Source organism: Capricornis sumatraensis, chromosome 7, assembly GCF_032405125.1.
Source record: "Capricornis sumatraensis isolate serow.1 chromosome 7, serow.2, whole genome shotgun sequence".
Classification (NCBI taxonomy): domain Eukaryota; kingdom Metazoa; phylum Chordata; class Mammalia; order Artiodactyla; family Bovidae; genus Capricornis; species Capricornis sumatraensis.
The window spans coordinates 75,276,914-75,296,505 of record NC_091075.1 but is presented as its reverse complement, the minus strand read 5'-3'; the positions used below and the strand labels follow the sequence as shown (position 1 = coordinate 75,296,505).

Genomic DNA, 19,592 nt, shown 5'->3' with positions numbered 1-19,592 from the left:
ACTTGAGGAGCTTAATAAGGTACAGGGAATTCAATGGCTCAGAATACTAATTTCAGTCTCTTTGTCAGCAAGCCTCAAGACCCAAGGCAAGTAAGTAATTAAACTCCATTTCCTAATTTGTAAAGTTAAGAGAGGTGAGGGAAGGTTTCAGATTGTTATAAAATAGCTACTGTGGGCACTAGTAGGCGAAACAGTGAAGCCCTGGGCAATGATTATACAAAGCTTGGTTGATGCAAAGAGTTGTGAGATACCAAGTGTCCCACACTTGGCCAGATTTGATTACAGAGCACGGCAAAAGTATACGGAGTATGGGAATGGGCAGATGGCTACACCTTTAAGCCACAACTTCCAAGTTGACACAATCACTATGAACAACTATCTGTGAATTTTAAAAAGTTAAAAACACTACATAGAGGGAGGTGCCTGCTAGTCCAGTGGTTAGGACTTAGCCCTTTCACTGCTGAGGCCTGGGTTCAATCCCTGGTTAGGGAACTAAGATCTTGCAAGCCACATGGCACAGTCAGAAAAAGCAGGAGCAAAATCCCCTAAAAATAACTATACAGAAATATACATGTAAATTGAAACATCAACAAAATAAAGACCATAAACCTAAACTGTTCATTTCATTCCCTTTAAAATGTTATCCTTTTATTTCATGATTATAAGACAAAGACCTTATGTTTCTGCTTAGCGATTTTCAACTCTAGCTTTGCATGAGAATATTCCAAGGAATTAAATACAACAACATGGGCCCCCAAGCCCCATTCCTCAACTGATTAAATGAAAATTCTGGAAAGAACCATAGGATCTCTAGTCATCCTAATATTATATCAAACTTTATCACTAAGTCTAGATGATTTTCCTTTCTCTGCCTCTGATTAATTGATTTTGGCCATAGCTTCCATGATAATCTCCCTAATATACTGTGTTCCTATTACTTCTGCCCTCCATAATCCAGGCCAACACTTATCAATTAAGAATCCACATCACAATCATCTGGGGATCTTTCTCAAACACTTGTAGCTGGGCTCCATTCTACCCCCAGTCATAAGAAACAACCATTTTAATTCTTTAAAACACTTATTCTACATGGGATTTTCAACTTGAAGCCCTTAAACCTCTATGTTCAAGTTCTTCTTTATAAAACATCAAAGTGACATTACACTCTGCAGAAGTGTTTATAAGAGCACAAGACTGGAAACCTAAACATCCATCACAAGTTCAGTTCAGTTCAGTTGCTCAGTTGTGTCCGACTCTGCGGCCCCATGAACCACAGCACGCCAAGCCTCCCTGTCCATCACAAGGGAATGGCTCAATAAATTACACTACATCCATACATGGAGTGTCACATCTCAGAAATAATGAAAAACTGCTGATCTAAACTTGTTTTTAAAAGATACCAGCAAGGTGCAAACATTGTTTTTGAATTAAGACTATTTCTGAATGGACTCATGAGAAATTATCAAAAGTAGATGCTTCTGAAGGAAGAAACTGGAGGTCAAAGGAAGACTACTTTTTGTACTTTTCTGAACCACTTTAATGTGCATACATGACTTACATTAAAAATTTTAACAAAAAAAAATACACATGAAATTAGTTACAACAAATTTCCAGGGGAACCAGGAAAATTAAATCAAGTAACCTAAGTAACATAGTTGGCACAGAGCTATAGTCAAGAAATGCTATTGTTAGATTACATTATCGTATGTAACATGCCTATGCTGGGTGGCTTCTAAGATGGTACTCAATGATCCCGGCCTCTATTACTGCCTTCTGCAGTTCCCCTGGAGAAGAGACTGGATGTGCTGAATTGCACCTAACAAAACGAACATGGCAAAAACAACAGGATGTCGCTTTCAAGGCTAAGGCATAAAAGACGGCAATTTCCATCTTGTTCATATGCTCTATGGCTCTGCTCAATTACTCTGACAAACAAGCTGCCATGTTGTTAGGGGCTATAGGGAGGGGCACCACGTGGCAAGGAACTGAATCTTGCCAATCACCACAAAAATAAGCCTTACAATGACTGTGGCCCAAAAACCTTGATGGCAGCCTTGTGACCAGTTAGTTCACTTCAGGCGCTCAGTCGTGTCCGACTCTTTGCGACCCCATAAATTGCAGCACGCCAGGCCTCCCTGTCTATCACCAACTCCCGGAGTTCACTCAGACTCACGTCCATCGAGTCAGTGATGTGATCCAGCCATCTCATCCTCGGTTGTTCCCTTCTCTTCCTGCCCCCAATCCCTCCCTGCATCAGAGTCTTTTCCAGTGAGTCAACTCTTCTCATGAGGTGGCCAAAATACTGGAGTTTCAGCTTTAGCATTAGTCCTTCCAAAGAAATCCCAGCTTGAAATCCTTCGGAATGGACTGGTTGGATCTCCTTGCAGTCCAAGGGACTCTCAAGAGTCTTCTCCAACACCACAGTTCAAAAGCATCAATTTTTCTGCGCTTAGCCTTCTTCAGAGTCCAACTCTCACATCCATACATGACCACTGGAAAAACCATAGCCTTGACTAGACGGACCTTAGTCGGCAAAGTTATGTCTCTGCTTTTGAATATGCTATCTAGGTTGGTCGTAACTTTCCTTCCAAGGAGTAAGCGTCTTTTAATTTCATGGCTGCAGTCACCATCTGCAGTGATTTTGGAGCCCAAAAAAATAAAGGCTGACACCGTTTCCCCATCTATTTGCCATGAAGTGATGGGACTAGATGCCATGATCCTCATTTTCTGAATGTTGAGCCTTCAGCCAACTTTTTCGCTCTCCTCTTTCACTTTCATCAAGAGGCTTTTGAGTTCCTCTTCACTTTCTGCCATAAGGGTGGTGTCATCTGCATATCTGAGGTGACTGCTATTTCTCCCAGCAATCTTGATTTCAGCTTGTGTTTCTTCCAGTCCAGCGTTTCTCATGATGTACTCTGCATAGAAGTTAAATAAGCAGGGTGACAATATACAGCCTTGATGCACTCCTTTTCCTATTTGGAACCAGTCTGTTGTTCCATGTCCAGTTCTAACTGTTGCTTCCTGACCTGCATACAGATTTCTCAAGAGGCAGGTCAGGTGGTCTGGTATTCCCATCTCTTGAAGAATTTTCCACAGTGTATTGTGATCCACACAGTCAAAGGCTTTGGCATAGTCAATAAAGCAGAAATAGATGTTTTTCTGGAACTCTCTTGCTTTTTCCATGATCCAGTGGATGTTGGCAATTTGATCTCTGGTTCCTCTGCCTTTTCTAAAACCAGCTTGAACATCAGGGAGTTCACGGTTCACGTATTGCTGAAGCCTGGCTTGGAGAATTTTGAGCATTACTTTACTAGCATGTGAGATGAGTGCAATTGTGCCATAGTTTGAGCATTCTTTGGCATGGCCTTTCTTTGGGATTGGAATGAAAATTGACCTTTTCCAGTCCTGCGGCCACTGCTGAGTTTTCCACTGGCATATTGAGTGCAGCACTTTCACAGCATCATCTTTCAGGATTTTAAACAGCTCAACTGGAATTCCATCACCTCCACTAGCTCTGTTCGTAGTGATGTTTTCTAAGGCCCACCTGACTTCACATTCCAGGATGTCTGGCTCTAGATGAGTGATCACACCATCATGATTATTTGAGTCATGAAGATCTTTTTTATACAGTTTTTCTGTGTATTCTTGCCACCTCTTCTTAATATCTTCTGCTTCTGTTAGGTCCATACCATTTCTGTCCTTTATCAAGCCCATCTTTGCATGAAATGTTCCCTTGGTATCTCTAATTTTCTTGAAGAGATCTCTAGTCTTTCCCATTCTGTTGTTTTCCTCTGTTTCTTTGCATTGATCACTGAAGAAGGCTTTCTTTCTTCTTGCTATTCTTTGGAACTCTGCATTCAGATGCTTATATCTTTCCTTCTCTCCTTTGCTTTTTGCTTCTCTTCTTTTCACAGCAATTTGTAAGGCCTCCCCAGACAGCCATTTTGCTTTTTTGCATTTCTTTCCCATGGCGATGGTCTTGATCCCTGTCTCCTGTACAATGTCACGAACCTCTGTCCATAGTTCATCAGGCACTCTATCAGATCTAGGCCCTTAAATCTATTTCTCACTTCCACTGTATAGTCATAAGGGATTTGATTTAGGTCATACCTGAATGGTCTAGCGGTTTTCCCTATTTTCTTCAATTTAAGTCTGAATTTGGCAATAAGGAGTTCATGATCTGAGCCACAGTCAGCTCCCGGTCTTGTTTTTGCTGACTGCATAGAGCTTCTCCATCTTTGGCTGCAAATATAATCAATTTGATTTCGGTGTTGACCGTCTGGTGATGTCCATGTGTAGAGTCTTCTCTTGTGTTGTTGGAAGAGGGTGTTTGCTATGACCAGTGCATTTTCTTGGCAAAACTCTATTAGTCTTTGCCCTGCTTCATTCCACATTCCAAGGCCAAATCTGCCTGTTACTCTAGGTGTTTCTTGCCTTCCTACTTTTGCATTCCAGTCCCCTATAATGAAAAGGACATCTTTTTTGGGTGTTAGTTCTAAAAGGTCTTGTAAGTCTTCACAGAACCGTTCAACTTCAGCTTCTTCAGCGTTACTGGCTGGGGCATAGAATTGGATAACTGTGATACTGAATGGTTTGCCTTGGAAACGAACAGAGATCATTCTGTCGTTTTTAAGACTGCATCCAAGTACTGCATTTCAGACTCTTTTGCTGACCATGATGGCTACTCCATTTCTTCTGAGGGATTCCTGCCTGCCGTAGTAGATAGAATGGTCATCTGAGTTAAATTCACCCATTCCAGTCCATTTTAGTTCGCTGATTCCTAGAATCTCTACGTTCACTCTTGCCATCTCTTGTTTGACCACTTCCAATTTGCCTTGATTCATGGACCTGACATTTCAGGTTCCTATGCAATATTGTTCTTTACAGCATCGGACTTTGTTTCTATCACCAGTCACATCCACAGCTGGGTATTGTTTTTGCTTTGGCTCCATCCCTTCTTTCTTTCTGGAGTTATTTCTCCACTGTTCTCCAGTAGCATATTGGACACCTACTGACCTGGGACCCAGCTAATCTACATCCAGAAACTGTGACATGATAAATGTTGCTACTGGAGTAATTTGTTACACAGCAATAAGTATTAATAAATAACAAAGTTGGATCATGGAAAAAGGAAGAGAGTTCCAGAAAAACATCTATTTCTGCTTTATTGACTATGCCAAAGCCTTTGACTGTTGTGGTCAACAATAAACTGTGGAAAATTCTGAAAGAGATGGGAATACCAGACCACCTGACCTGCCTCTTGAGAAACCTGTATACAGGTCAGGAAGCAACAGTTAGAACTGGACATGGAACAACAGACTGGTTCCAAATAGGAAAAGGAGTACATCAAGGCTGTATATTGTCACCCTGCTTATTTAACTTACATGCAGAGTACATCATGAGAAATGCTGGACTGGAAGCACAAGCTGGAATCAAGATTGCTGGGAGAAATAGCAATAACCTCAGATATGTAGATGACACCACCCTTATGGCAGAGAGTGAAGAGGAACTCAAAAGCCTCTTGATGAAAGTGAAACAGGAGAGTGAAAAAGTTGGCTGAAAGCTCAACATTCAGAAAACGAAGATCATGGCATCCGGTCCCATCACTTCATGGCAAATAGATGGGGAAACAGTGTCAGACTTTATTTTTTTGGGCTCCAAAATCACTGCAGATGGTGACTGCAGTCATGAAATTAAAAGACATTTACTCTTTGGAAGGAAAGTTATGACCAACCTAGACAGCATATTCAAAAGCAGAGACATTAGTCAAGGCTGTGGTTTTTCCAGTGGTCATGTATGGCTGTGAGAGTTGGACTGTGAAGAAAGCTGAGCGCCGAAGAATTGATGCTTTTGAACTGTGGTGTTGGAGAAGACTCTTGAGAGTCCCTTGGACTGCAAGGAGATCCAACCCATCCATCCTAAAGGAGATCAGTCCTGGGTGTTCTTTGGAAGGAATGATGCTGAAGCTGAAACTCCAATACTTTGGCCACCTCATGCAAAGAGTTGATTCATTGGAAAAGACCCTGATGCTGGAAGGGATTGAGGGCAGGAGGAGAAGGGGACGACAGAGGGATTGAGGGCAGGAGGAGAAGGGGACGACAGAGGATGAGATGACTGGATAACATCACCGACTGGATGGACATGAGTTTCAGTGAACTCTGGGAGTTGGTGATGGACAGGGAGGCCTGGTGTGCTGCAATTCATGGGGTCACGACTAGTCGGACACAACTGAGCTACTGAACTGAACTGAAAATGCCTTTCTTACAACACTGATAATATGTTCCAGAAAAATTTTTTGACAAAGCATGCAGCCTGGTAACTTACAGAACTAGATCAGAAGGAATAAACCCAAACAATATCATGTAATATTCCATACCTGTCCTCCTCTCGCCAGCATGCTAACCCAGATAGTGCTGGTGGGTCGAGAAGAATTCTCCAGACATGATCTACACTCTCCTGTGTAGGCATATTTGGAATCCTTTTTGGCAAACACATAGACTGTGTTTGTTGCCATTTTCTCTTGAGCAATCAGAACCTACATGGACAATAAAAGTTATAGCCATAAAATACACAAGGTCTTTGAATTAGAACAGTGAAAGCTGCATCTTAATTTAATCTGACTGTACAAGCTCACTGAAATAACAATTCTTAAACTTTACATATTCCATTTTGCATAAACACTTAACTGAAACATATTAAGCTCAAACTAACGAAATTTCTAGTGTATATTATATATAACTAAACAAAGTTTTGGTTTAATATAAATTCCGCTGTCACCTCCCTAAGAATTCAACTGCTACTTCCAGATTATTACACAGTTTATTTTTTAATTTCAACTTTCATGAGCTTAATGATGTTATTTTTTATAAATAATGCCATTATACCTTTTCTGATCCATTAATAATGAAGTAGCCACCAGGATCCAAGGGGCATTCATTTAACTCACAAAGATCACGATCAGTTAAGCCATTCAATAGACAGTAAGTTGAACGCAACATAATTGGAATTTTTCCTATAAAAGTTTTCTGATGCTGCGTCTGAAGTTGTTCTTCACCTTCTTTAATGACTGTTTTTGTTATGTCAACATAAAGTGGAGCAGAGTACCTTTGAAAATAAAAGTAGATCACAAGTTAATAGTAAGGTATTTGCTAAAACTCTCAACTGGCCAAAATTTTATTTTCTGAATTTTATTTCAAAATTAGCTACTGAAAAAGAAACATGGTTTCTTACGTGAGATTTCTTAATCTGGCCTCATTTGGCATCATTGGTGATGGAGCACCATCTCTTTCCCAATGGGTGGGCTTGGACAAGTAAATCTGCTCAAACTTCAGCAAATATCTTGGCTAAAATGAAACAAAAAACCATGGAAAAAAGTAAATAATTTTTTCCATAAAAGATTTAATGATTCAGTTTTAATCAACATTAACATTTTGAGTAGAAACAGCTCTACTCTAGAAAATGCCAAAGTTAATCCACTTTATTAAAATGGTGACTCTCCACAGTTACTATCCATATTCCATAGACATCAGGTTTTATACTTCATCACTCTCTTAAGGTGGAAGACAAAAAGAGACTGTAAAGACTAAGCATATATCATATGCTCTGCTGCTGCTGCTCCTACGTCACTTCAGTCGTGTCCGACTCTGTGTGACTCCATAGACAGCAGCACACCAGGCTCCCCCGTCCCTGGGATTCTCCAGCCAAGAACACTGGAGTGGGTTGCCATTTCCTTCTCCAATGCATGAAAGTGAAAAGTGAAAGTGAAGTCACTCAGTCGTGTCTGACTCTTCGAGACTCCATGGACTGCAGCCCACCAGGCTCCTCCATCCATGGGATTTTCCAGGCAAGAGTACTGGAGTGGGGTGCCACTGCTTCTCCTCATATGCTCTGAATTCATGTCAAACAACTAAAATGGATTTGCATTAACGATCTGTACAGCTGTTTCATGTGCCCTCTCCTTAGCTGAGGTTAAGTTAACAAAGTTACCGGAAAACAAAGAAAAGATACATTCATACAATTAGAAAGGTGTTCTAAACTAATCAACAGGACATGGGAAAAAGTAAACCTAACTCTTCAATTAAACATAACAGAAGATGTCAGCACCAGTCGCAGGGCAAAATGGAAGCGCTGATTTTGGAACTCTTCCTGTATACTGGTCAAAGCCATCCTTATTCTGGACAATGAAGGAGATCAACTTTTTGCCACATACAATGACACCTATACCAGCATCAAGAAGCAAAAGGCCTTTGAGAAGAATATTTTCAACAAGCCCCTTAGGATTGACAGTGAAGCTGCCCTTTTAGAAAGCCTGAAAGTGGTATACAAAAGCTGTATCAATCTCTATTTCTGTATGATTGGCAGCTCCTATAAAAATGAACTGAAGTTCATGGCTGTTTTGAACTGCTTCTTCAACTAACCAAGACAAATGCTGAGGGAAAATGTAGAAAAGCAAGCTCTACTGGTGAATATTCTTCTCGGCTATGGAAGAAATCACAGATGCAGGGGTGATCCGAGACAGTAATTCCCATAAAGTTGTACTCCCGGTGGCATTAAGGAGCAGATCAAATATCAGGTGCTGCAGTCAGCCAAAGAAAAGATCCAGCAGTCACTCCAGTGAAGACCACCATTCATGGCTTTTCAGTCAGTTCAGTCACGCCCAACTCTTTGCGACCCCATGAACTGCAGCATGCCAGGCCTCCCTGTCCATCACCAACTCCCGGAGTCCACCCAAACCCATGTCCGTCTAGTCGGTGATGCCATCCAACCATCTCATCCTCCGTTGTCCCCTTCTCCTCCTGCCCTCAATCTTTCCCAGCATCAGGGTCTTTTCCAATGAGTCAGCTCTTTGCATGAGGTGGCCAAAGTATTGGAGTTTCAGCTTCAACATCAGCCCTTTCAATAAATGAACACCCAGGACTGATCTCCTTTAGGATGGATGGGTTGGATCTCCTTGCAGTCCAAGGGACTCTCAAGAGTCTTCTCCAACACCACAGTTCAAAAGCATCAATTCTTCTGCGCTCAGCTTTCTTTATAATCCAACTCACACATCCATACATGACCACTGGAAAAACCACAGCCTTGACTAGATGGGACCTTTGTTGGCAAAGTAATGTCTCTGCTTTTTAATATACTGTCTAGGTTGGTCATAATTTTTCTTCCAAGGAGTAAACGTCTTTAAATTTCATGGCTGCAGTCACCATCTGCGGTGATTCTGGAGCCCAGAAAAATAAAGTCAGCCACTGTTTCCCCATCTATTTGCCATGAAGTGATGGGACCGGATGCCGTGATCTCAGTTTTCTCAATGTTGAGCTGGCTCTTCACTTCCTCAAAAAATCCAAGAAGAGCTCCTGGGTGACTTCTCATCCAGTCCCCCAAGTGATGCTTGCAGGATCATCTTGAGGTCACAGAGATTGAGACTCCATCTTGTCTGTAGGTGCCCCACACTCACCCCAACCTGTACACACTTGCCCTTCCTTCTCACTCCTGTCAGTACTGGAAGGAAAGCTCTGAGCACATTGGACACGGGGCAGGGGAAGCACCCTCCTTCTTTGACTGGATCGCGCTCCCACGCTCTTCTACAGCCTATATTTTCTCCTCTACTTCTGTGCTTCTGTGCCCTGTGGTGCAACTACACTTCAAAGCAGGAGAAGGAACGTGCTGAGGGTTTTCCTCCTTTTGCCTTTACACAGCCTTCATCCCAACAGCAAGGGGAGGGAGAGAGAATTCTTTTGTATAGAATAAGTGGGGGTGGGGAGTGGCATTTCAAGTCTCGGTATTTTCCCCTATTTCTTCTTACTGCCCAGACCTCTAGTCTTGAAAAAAATACTGGGAACATAGGAAGGGACAGCATGGAAACAGTGATTTAAATTTTATCGAAGAGGGTCTATAAAATTCTGTATTTCAACACAGCTGAATTTTCTTTTTACCCTGATCCTGGCTTATAGCTTCAAAACTGCTGTGGTCTGTGTTTGTTGTAGGAATGTCCATCTCTGTGTCTGATACCTTAACTCTCCACCTTCACTACCATCAGATCTCCACCTGACTTGTTCTCTCTGTGCCCTGGAGAAAAGACAGTCCCTGAATTAAAACTCCACTTGAGTCTTGGGAAGAAGAGTTTCTGCTCAGAACTGGAGACAGGGTGGAATTCAGGACTTGGACCTCTGGGCTCTCTTAGTCCCCTTCTCTCTTCTCTCCCCAACAGGCATTTCAATTCTCTGCCTTGCGTCTGTGAACTCTGCTGCTTAACACTGTCCTCTTCTGCCCCAACCTAATCCAGGCACCACCCATCCCGAGGTCACTGAAAGAGGTGCCTTTCTTCAGAAAACCTTTGGGATTAGAATTTCCCCAGGAAGATGAAGGATGGAACGCTCATTGCTGGGTTTCATCTCTCCTTTTGACCCAAAACTTCCCACAAAAAAGTCTCAAGAAACCTTCCCGAAACTTAGCATTCTGCCCCATTCACTAACTGCCAATTCCCATGGGCAGATAACTGGGAATCCTTGAGGGGGCATTTCTGTGTAAGAGATGTATGGAATCAGTATGATAGCCACCTTCTTTCAATACTGTGTGCAAAGAGGAATAAAAAAGAAACAACAACAACAACAGAAAATCCTAATTACTGTCCTACATAAAGAAATGAGAATTTCCAACCATGGCTGACTATAGCTTATTTCACAGTTAAAAAAGAGAGAAAGAAAAATGTTCAATTAAATATCTGCTACCCAATAAAACAAGATCCAAGAGAACTTTCCAGAGTTAAATGGATACAGAATTTCTCTCTAAATCAAACCTCAAAAAAGGAAAAGATGGAACTAAGCAGATCACTAAAGGAAAATTGTGAATACCCAAGTTTCCCAAGCTGGAGTAGGCAAAGAGCAAAAAGAACTACTGTTAATAATGAAACAAAAGGAATTCAGCCATCCAACTACTTATTTCCACTATCACCTTAGTTTAGGACATTATTATCTGAAACCTAAGCTATTTCAAAATTTGTATCTGACTCCAGTCTCTTGCCATTCCAAGTAAACACCATTTCCAAAGCAACCTTTTTAAATAACACTTTAATACATTCTTTGACAGTCTTTCCACAATTTCCCATGACAGCCAATGACATCCAAGCATGTGACAACCTAGTTCCATCTTATCTTCCACTATCAAAAAGAGATCAAGTCAAAAACAATACACTGACTACAGTGGTCCCTCCATTCCAACCACAAGCCAAATTCATGAAGTATCTCTTGCTGAAATGATTAAATATCTTTTCTCTACTAAGACAAATGCCCTTTACGGTCAGCTTAAGTCCCTCCCATCTTTTTCACTAAGCTCTGATACCAAAGCTTGCGAGATCTCTTCCTTCCATAGTGCTTATTTTGGAACTCTGAATATGCTATATTGTTGTCTCTCATTTTGAAAAGACCATATAGAAAAAAATGCCATACATTAAAAAAAGAAAGACATTTTATACCCATTTTTCCAACACAGTGCCTGAAGAGTCAATTATTTTTGTTCTCAAGAGCAAAGTCTATGCAGTAGCTCCACCTAAAATCAGAATAATACACCAGCCCTTATGAGATAAGCTACGGAAGAGGGACTGATCTGGCAGGAAATAATAATCTTTCCCTCTGTCTACTTCTACTTCTTTTCTACCTCATTTTGGTTTTTAGTTTTCCCTGTCCCTCAAGACCGATCAAGCTGCCTCTCTACTCAAAAACTAGGAACATGGAATTCCCTGGTGGCTTAGTGGCTAGGATTCTGGGCTTTTGCTGCCATGGCCTAGGTTTGATCCCTGGTGGGGGAAATTGAGATTCCCCCAAACCATGCAGCAATAAATAGTGCTTAAAAAAAAAAAACTGGGGTGGGAAGAAAGTTCATGAGGGAGGGAAATATGTATACCTATGGCTGATTTATGTTGCTGTATGGCAGAAACCAAGAACACTGTAAAGCGATTATCCTCCAATTAAAAATAAATAAATTAAGAAAAAAAAACTAGGGACAGTCATTGTTTTCAACTACATACACACTTCTTTACAATCACTCACTTAAAACTAGATTCTAAAATGATAGCCCTGCTATGATTTTAACAATGCTGAAAACATGCACATGTTTAAAAAAAAAAAAAAGACTACAAACTAATTTAGAAAAATTAAAAGAGCTGATATATTTGGGTGATTTTCCCTTACCTCTTATATTGATATAATAATGTATTTCATGCAACAAATAATCAAGGCAGAGGTTCTTCACCTACTTTTTCTTTCAATTACTTATACTTGGAAAGACAAAAGGAGGATTTTCTGAAGTAATATGACTATTTCTGGCTTGCTTCTCTCAGTATCTCATCATATCTCTTGAGATTCTTCTTCCTGACTATTAAATACCTACTATCTGAATAGGAATTAACAGTTCTGCATTACTTGCAAAAATGCATCTCTCCACTAGTAAGACTAAATCAGGAGCTGATAGAAACTGTTGTAAGTACACTACAGAAAGTACACCTTTCTTTTTTAACCTTTAAGCCAGGTGAGAAAAGGACTGAAATTTCAAATCAATACCCTTATTTATGTTACTTTATTAAAATAACCATCTTACCGGTTCTTCAACTTCTCCACTAGCATGCTGAGCTTCAGCTTGTAGGTCTATAGGTGGAGCATCTTCCACAATTCTTTGAACAGACATCTGAATAAACTCATCAAAAGAATCCAGCTGTTGTCTCACCAAACCTTTCTCATCAAAATAGGAACTGGGAAAATATGAGTTTACAATCAGTTACAACTCACTAATGTTTTCTAGCATATTTCCCCATTTTCACTATCATTAAATTCAACAAATATTAATCATAAAATAGAAATCACTCTGTACCCATCACTATATAAAATACTATCATGTATCTAAAAAGGTGATGAGACTAGGAACACTTTCTTTGTCGAACTTACTGTGAAGTCTGTGGAAATGAGACTTATACTTGTGGGTAGAATTACTAAAACACAACGTAAGAATTATAAGGAAGCCCTAACTTATAAATATCCCTTATACACTTTATCCAATCTCTTTGAAACATTTCTTGAAACTAAAGAAAATGTATAGTCAAGGAGAAAAACATTAACAGGGATGGGCCATGAGAATATTACGCTAAGAGAAATAAATAAGAGAAAAACAGATAGCACATGATTTCACTCATACATGGAATCTTAAAAAAAAAAAAAGGGAAAAAACCCAAACCCAAAACAACAGACAAACAAAAGAAAAAAAACTCACGACATAGAGGACAGATAAGAGGTTAACAGAGAGAGAAGGCGGTTAGTTTTATAGGTGAAATGGGTGATGGGGGTAAAATGTAAGGTGATACAAATGATGGATGATAACTAGACTGTGGCGTTGATCCCTCTGTGGTATATTCAGATGTTGAACTATAATGCTGTACACCTGAAACTTATAAAACAAAAAAAAAGCATGGAAAAAAAAGATAAAAATAAGAACATTAATTTTAATAAGAAAAAAGATGATGATGTCAATGACTAAAATACAGCATGTTAAGAATTTCAATTTTAGGTTAAAGATTATCCTATTCTGTATATGTTAAAGGTAATATGAGGCAAAGTCATTTAAGTGAAAATACTCAGCAAATGACTGATCATTAAAAATGGAGCAAGGTTGAGAGATCAGAGCTAGTGGTATAGACACAAAAATCAAACAGTGAAAGCCCTAATGAAGGACAGAGGCTCAAAAAGAAACAACTTATTATTTGCAAGAAGACTCTTTCCCCTTACCACCACACAAGAAGAGCTACATAGCTGGACCTAGCTTCTAGCCCCTTTTGCTTATTAACTAGCTCCCTCATCTCACACCAACTTTCTGAGCGCCATGCAGAGCCCAACAAACCATCAGCTTCCCGTTTCCACATCAAGAGATCATCTCACAGGTTGCTGGCCAGCCTACAGATTGGCTGGCTTTGCATCCCACCCTGATTCAGTCACCCATGGCTACCAATATCAGAAGTTCTCTATGGCAGAGAAAGAGTAATAATCACCCGTATATAAGGTACAGCTTCAAAAATGATGGAGGCACACACGTCCTTGGTGGTCCAGTGGCTAAGACTCCATGCTCCCAATGCAGGGGGCTAGTTTTGATCCCCCATCAGGGCACTAGGTCCCACATGCCACAACTAAGAGTTCATGGGCCAAAATTAAAAATTCCCGCCTGCCACAACTAAGACCTGGTACAGCCAAATAAATAAATAAAAGTAAATAAATATTTATAGAATGGTGAAGGTAACTTCCTTCAGTAGAGACTGTGAGCTAACAGGAAAGAAATTTCTCACAACGATTTGAGTCAGCCACTGGTATATAAGAGACACATGGAAGGCACTAGCTGTAAAGTAAACAACGGTTTTTATGGACAATTTACAATTAAAAATCTTTTAAAAAACTAAGGACAAGTTTCATCCTCCCAGGAAGCTGAACCATAGCTACTTTTCCCCAAATCATCAGAACAGTACCTCATTAGAATGCCACCCTTTAAACACCTAAACTATAGTTCTTATTTATGAAGTTATTTTGAATAGTTCTTATTTATGGTATCTACTACTATGATGGGGTTCCCTGAATTCCCAGATTCAGTTGTAAAGAATTCGCCTGCCAATGCAAGAGATGTCGGTTCCTTCCCTTGATCAAAAAGATACTCTGGAGAAGAAACGGCAACCCACTCCAGTATTCTTGCCTGGGAAATCTCATGTACAGAAGGAACCTGGCAAGCTATAGTCCATGGGATCACAAAAGAGTCAGACACAGTGCCTAAATAATAACTACCATGACTGATGTACAAGAAGTCATCTTACTAAACTCACTATGATATTAAGTATTATCACATTCACAATGCCTGGGAAAGATCACTTGATATCAAATAGTGGAAAAACAAAACATCATCTCACCATAGTTAAAGTATCTATAATCAATTAAAATGTAAAAATCAAACAACATTTTATTCTGTAAGAAACGTTAAATGCAAGGACTTGTCAAATAGTATATTTAATCCTTCAGCAATTTGCCACATAAGTTGAAAACTATTTTTTTGGCTAAGATCAAAACATTCTTTCTCCCTGGCAATCACCAAATACAGGCACCTTCCAAACATCTAGCTGGTTACTGTTTCCTAGTAAAAATGTCTCTTGGTGTTTAATACTAAAAATCATAGAAGATGTAAATGTCTCAGTATGAAGTTTATAGTCCACGTTTAATAGGAAAAACAAATACATACTTACATCCCATAAACTCAATACATTTTTAACAAAACAATCTTCAGCAAAGCTTCAGTTTTACTCCAAACACAACTAGCAGAATCCAGAAGCATGTATTCTTCAAAAGGGAAGAGGCTGAGGCATTATCATATTACTATATATAAAGCAACTGTCACTTTGGTAAGAGAGGAGAATTGTAGCACTTTACATCCTAACATAGCAAGAAGTGACTTAACTACTTAAAAGTTATTTTTCTTACCTGTATGTAAGGCTTCTTGCTCAGTTTTATTAACAGCTTAATTACACTTAGACTTGGATGGGAATGTGGGTTGAAATACAACCTGTTATGACTTTATCCATTTAAAACAGTGAGAAAATCAAGGAATCAAATTAACAGCACCAGTAATGTAACAAACAGGCAACATACGCCATCTGATATAATGCACTGAGAGCAGAACATCATTGTTACCAAAAGTAATCATCCAACTATGGGCATCAGACAAACCCAAAATGAGGGGCAGTCTAAAAAGTAATTAGCCTGTATTCTTCAAAAATGTCAAGGTCAAAAAACAAGTGAGGCCATGGGATGCTTTGAAGAGATAGCGGGTTTCAGAACCAAAAAAAACAAAAACAAAGAGGAAGACTAAGGAACGGTACTAGGTTATAGGAGACAAAAGAATAAGTCATGAAAACTAAATATAATATATGATCTTAGGTTGGATTCAGGATCAGAAAATTTTTGTTTTGTTCCAGACAACTTTAGTGGGACACCAGCAAAATCTGGGTAAGGTCTCTAGGTTAAATAAGATTACTGTATTAATTAATTTCCTTATTTTAATAACTTAGATTATGACTATATGAAAGAATATTCCTAGGTAAGTCACTAAGTCTCAAATATTTCAGAAAAAAACGCAGATAGATAAAAGAATAAGGCAAAGAAAACAAAGCATAATGTTAACCTTTACAGAATCTAGGTGAAGTATATACATGAATTCTTGCATAATTTTTCTATAAATCAAAATACCTTGCAAGTTAAAGTTAGATACTTAAATAAATAACAAGCCAGCACTCATGAAGCCTATTCACATAAAACATCTAATTTTCAAGCAAAGAATAAGCAGGAAATCACCGTATGCTTTACAGTGCCTTTTAAAACTTTTTCAGTTTGGTCTAAAACATTACCTAATTACAATCCAGCAAGCTTCTTGCCATAAATCTGGGGTGATTTCATCATCATCTTCATCATATTGCATATCTGCAAAAAAAAAAATCATTCTCACTTGCAATAAATACTACTAGTTCACATCTCACTCCTATCATGTGAGGTAGCAGAAACACATTTATACTAAATAAAAAACAACTGCTTTACCCCGTTTCTGTAAAATCTCAATCATTACTTGAATTGTAATGAAATAATGTATGTATGTACGTACACATGAGTCTAGGTCACATAGGTATTCTCCCAATTCACAAAGAGGTCTCATGAGAAAGGTTCAGTACAAGTCATAGTCATAAGAATTTATAACTGTTCCATCCTCTCCAGAAAGCTCATGCAACTCTTATTAACAGCTAAATATATTATAATAACTAACAGCTAGCTCACAGTCCTCTGATCCAAAGTCAGAGATTAGGCTAAGAGGCAGGAGTCAGCAAAGGATTCCAACAGCTGGGCAATACGTTAAGGTGCAGTGTCTATTACAGCAACATTTCATACATGGACAGGGATGACAGCCTATATTTTCCAAAGATGGCCACATGTATCTTCCATTTTACATGTTCTTTTATAAAGTGATTTTAACACTCCTACCATCAAGATATAAGGGTGGGGGAGGTTGGTCTATGCTTCTTCCCCTTGATTCTAGATGGGTTTTTGAATCTCCCATAACTAAGAGAATACAGTTGAACCAATGTTACACAATTTTAGAAGCTTTAGATCAGGAAAAGCAACCCAATTCCACCTTGTTTGCTGAAATACTTACATTTGGACCTGTGACTAAGAAGCCCTATTACTCTAAGGCTGGTATACTTAGGTGAGAAAGCCTAAACAGAGAAGCCACTCAGAGATGTTCCATTCATCAATCCTAGTCCTTGAATTTTCCTAGGCTAGATGCCAGATGCACTGAACGCAGAGTGTGAGTAAACACTCCAGATCACAATCCCCAGCTGTCAATATTCAGCCTTTCTGTCTGCCAACCACTGACATCAGTCAACAGTCAAGCCATTCCTACTATGTTCTGCCCAAATTCCTAGCCCACTTAATTCATGAACATGTTAAATAATTTCTAAGCACCCAAATTTTGGGGTAGTCATACAGCAATAGTCATGTGTGCAACGGGGCATTTGAAAAATCAGTGTGCATTGGTCCTAATATTAGTCTCGTCTTTTTTTTTTTTAATTTTTTCCAAGTGTGGGTTTATTATGAAATTATGAAGATTTCTACATTATTTTTGTTACATACAATAAAGCAATGCTTAAAGTAAAACTTTCACATTTAAAGGTTTTATTTTAAAAAGGTATTTTTATTTATTTTTTAAATAAAACATTTTTATTTTAAAAAGATATTTTTTAATGTAAACATGTAAAACCACCAAAAAAGTTGATTATATCTTGCAGTGAAGGTTTAATCCTTAAATATTTACATTTCAAATGCTGTTTAGAAAAGATTTAAAAATTGGCTAAAAATCATTTGCAATTGGCAATGATTAAAATATCCTTGTCTCTGAAAGAGCGTACAAATGGCACATAATGAATTTACTGTCACAAGCACTTAACAGTTTAATGGGTATGTAACTTTATCAGTATACAAAATGGTCTTAGATGGTCAGTGCAGTTGTTCTGGAGTGATCACTGTAACAGGAAAAGGCCACTTCACCAAAAACAGAACATCGACTTTCAAAAGGTCTTTTCAAACAGTCTCCTTCTTTTCAAAGAGTTTTCAGCTCAGGAGAGAAGAACAGCATTTAATTACTGCATCCCTTGCATATGGAATGTATGACAGACTATACCAGGTCATCGAAAGGAACTGCAATCTGCAGAATAATACAGCCAGTCCCTTCTCATGCCACCAAAGAGCAGTGCACAGGGTGAGCACGAAACACAAAAGCATAACTGTTGCAAGCAATCTCATTGTTTCAAACATTTTCTTCAGTTGTTTCACGTGTCCCATTAAAAAGCATGTACTGGCTAAGGCAGCAGTATTTCCAAAGGTATAAAACACTGCAAAAAGCTTTATGCCTCCAGGGAGACACAGCAATCCAGTTCCAAGGATGAAGAAGAAGATGCCACTGACGAAACACATGGCAAACCACTTCAGCCTGGTGTTGAAACTAAGGGATGAGGCATCAAGGACCTGTAGGGTCAGGCCCTGTTCCTCCTTGTCCTGGCGGGGTAAAAAAAACTAAGGTATCTAAATCAGCTTAGAGATTTCTAGTTTTGATGACACACTAGATGTTATTATCACAGGCACACAGGAGAAGCTAATAAAGCTGGAAAAGGAGCCGTAATAATGAAGTTAGTTTTATATTTATTGATCATTTATCCCTTTTAACATTTTTTATGTCTTCTAGCTTGTGAGGAACAAGACTATATCACCTACTAAAAAATTAAGCTAAGATTTTTTGGGGAATTTTTTCGCAAATAGAAGAAAAAGAATACAATGATACTAATAAATTTCTAGATGCAAGATAAAAATGGGACACAAGTTTAAACAGCAGACCTTAAGTTTCTGCTTCTATTTTCTCCATGAAGTAAGTGAAGGAACGCAAGAGTGAGGGGCAACCAGGAGGTTGGGAGCTAGAAGAAAATGAACTCTGAAAAAGGAGTTGTGGAAAATAGAAGAGGGAGCATTAAAAATATACAATGAAAATACACTACTCATGACTAAGATTTCTACATGTAAACACACACACACACACACACACAGAAAGAGAGAGAAACTATATTCTTTGTCCGCGGGGTATTACCAGAACCTGCTGCCGTCTATGGGGTCGCACAGTCGGACACGACTGAAGCGACTTAGCAGCAGCAGCAGCAGCACCATGTTTGGCAAAGGCCGACGCTCAAAAACTATGCAACAAATCCACTAGCTCTGGCCTTTACGTAAATTTGAAAAGGAGCTCTGCTTCAGACGAAATCAAAACAACTACACCTGTCCTATGGTTCTTCAGGCTACTTTCAATACGGGAAGGGAGTGTCAGATTCAACCAAGAGAACAAGAGTCCCCCTGACCGAGATCATAAAGGCTACGTTCCCCGCACCCTCCACCTCTCAAAATCTCGGATCCGACCTGGGGATGTAGGGAAACGACTGGGGACGTGGTGGGGGAGGCTGGGGAGGGGGCCGTAAATCCTTCATTCGTCCAACT

At 39.3% G+C, this 19,592-nt stretch overlaps 1 protein-coding gene and 2 pseudogenes across 1 annotated transcript in view; 1 reads left to right on the top strand and 2 right to left on the bottom strand.

The window, feature by feature from the left end:
* POLR2B (RNA polymerase II subunit B) overlaps window positions 1–19,592 on the bottom strand; it is a 49,489-nt gene that overhangs the window by 29,758 nt on the left and 139 nt on the right. Inside the window, exons 2-6 of the mRNA XM_068975321.1 lie at window positions 16,412–16,484; window positions 12,586–12,736; window positions 7,231–7,343; window positions 6,885–7,104; window positions 6,377–6,535 (exon numbers count right to left, since the gene is read on the bottom strand). Of these exons, the coding sequence (XP_068831422.1) occupies window positions 6,377–6,535; window positions 6,885–7,104; window positions 7,231–7,343; window positions 12,586–12,736; window positions 16,412–16,484 (716 nt within the window). The remainder of the gene's footprint in view (window positions 1–6,376; window positions 6,536–6,884; window positions 7,105–7,230; window positions 7,344–12,585; window positions 12,737–16,411; window positions 16,485–19,592) is intronic.
* LOC138082217 (coatomer subunit zeta-1 pseudogene) lies at window positions 8,119–8,617 on the top strand (annotated as a pseudogene).
* LOC138082216 (vesicle transport protein SFT2A pseudogene) lies at window positions 18,165–19,465 on the bottom strand (annotated as a pseudogene).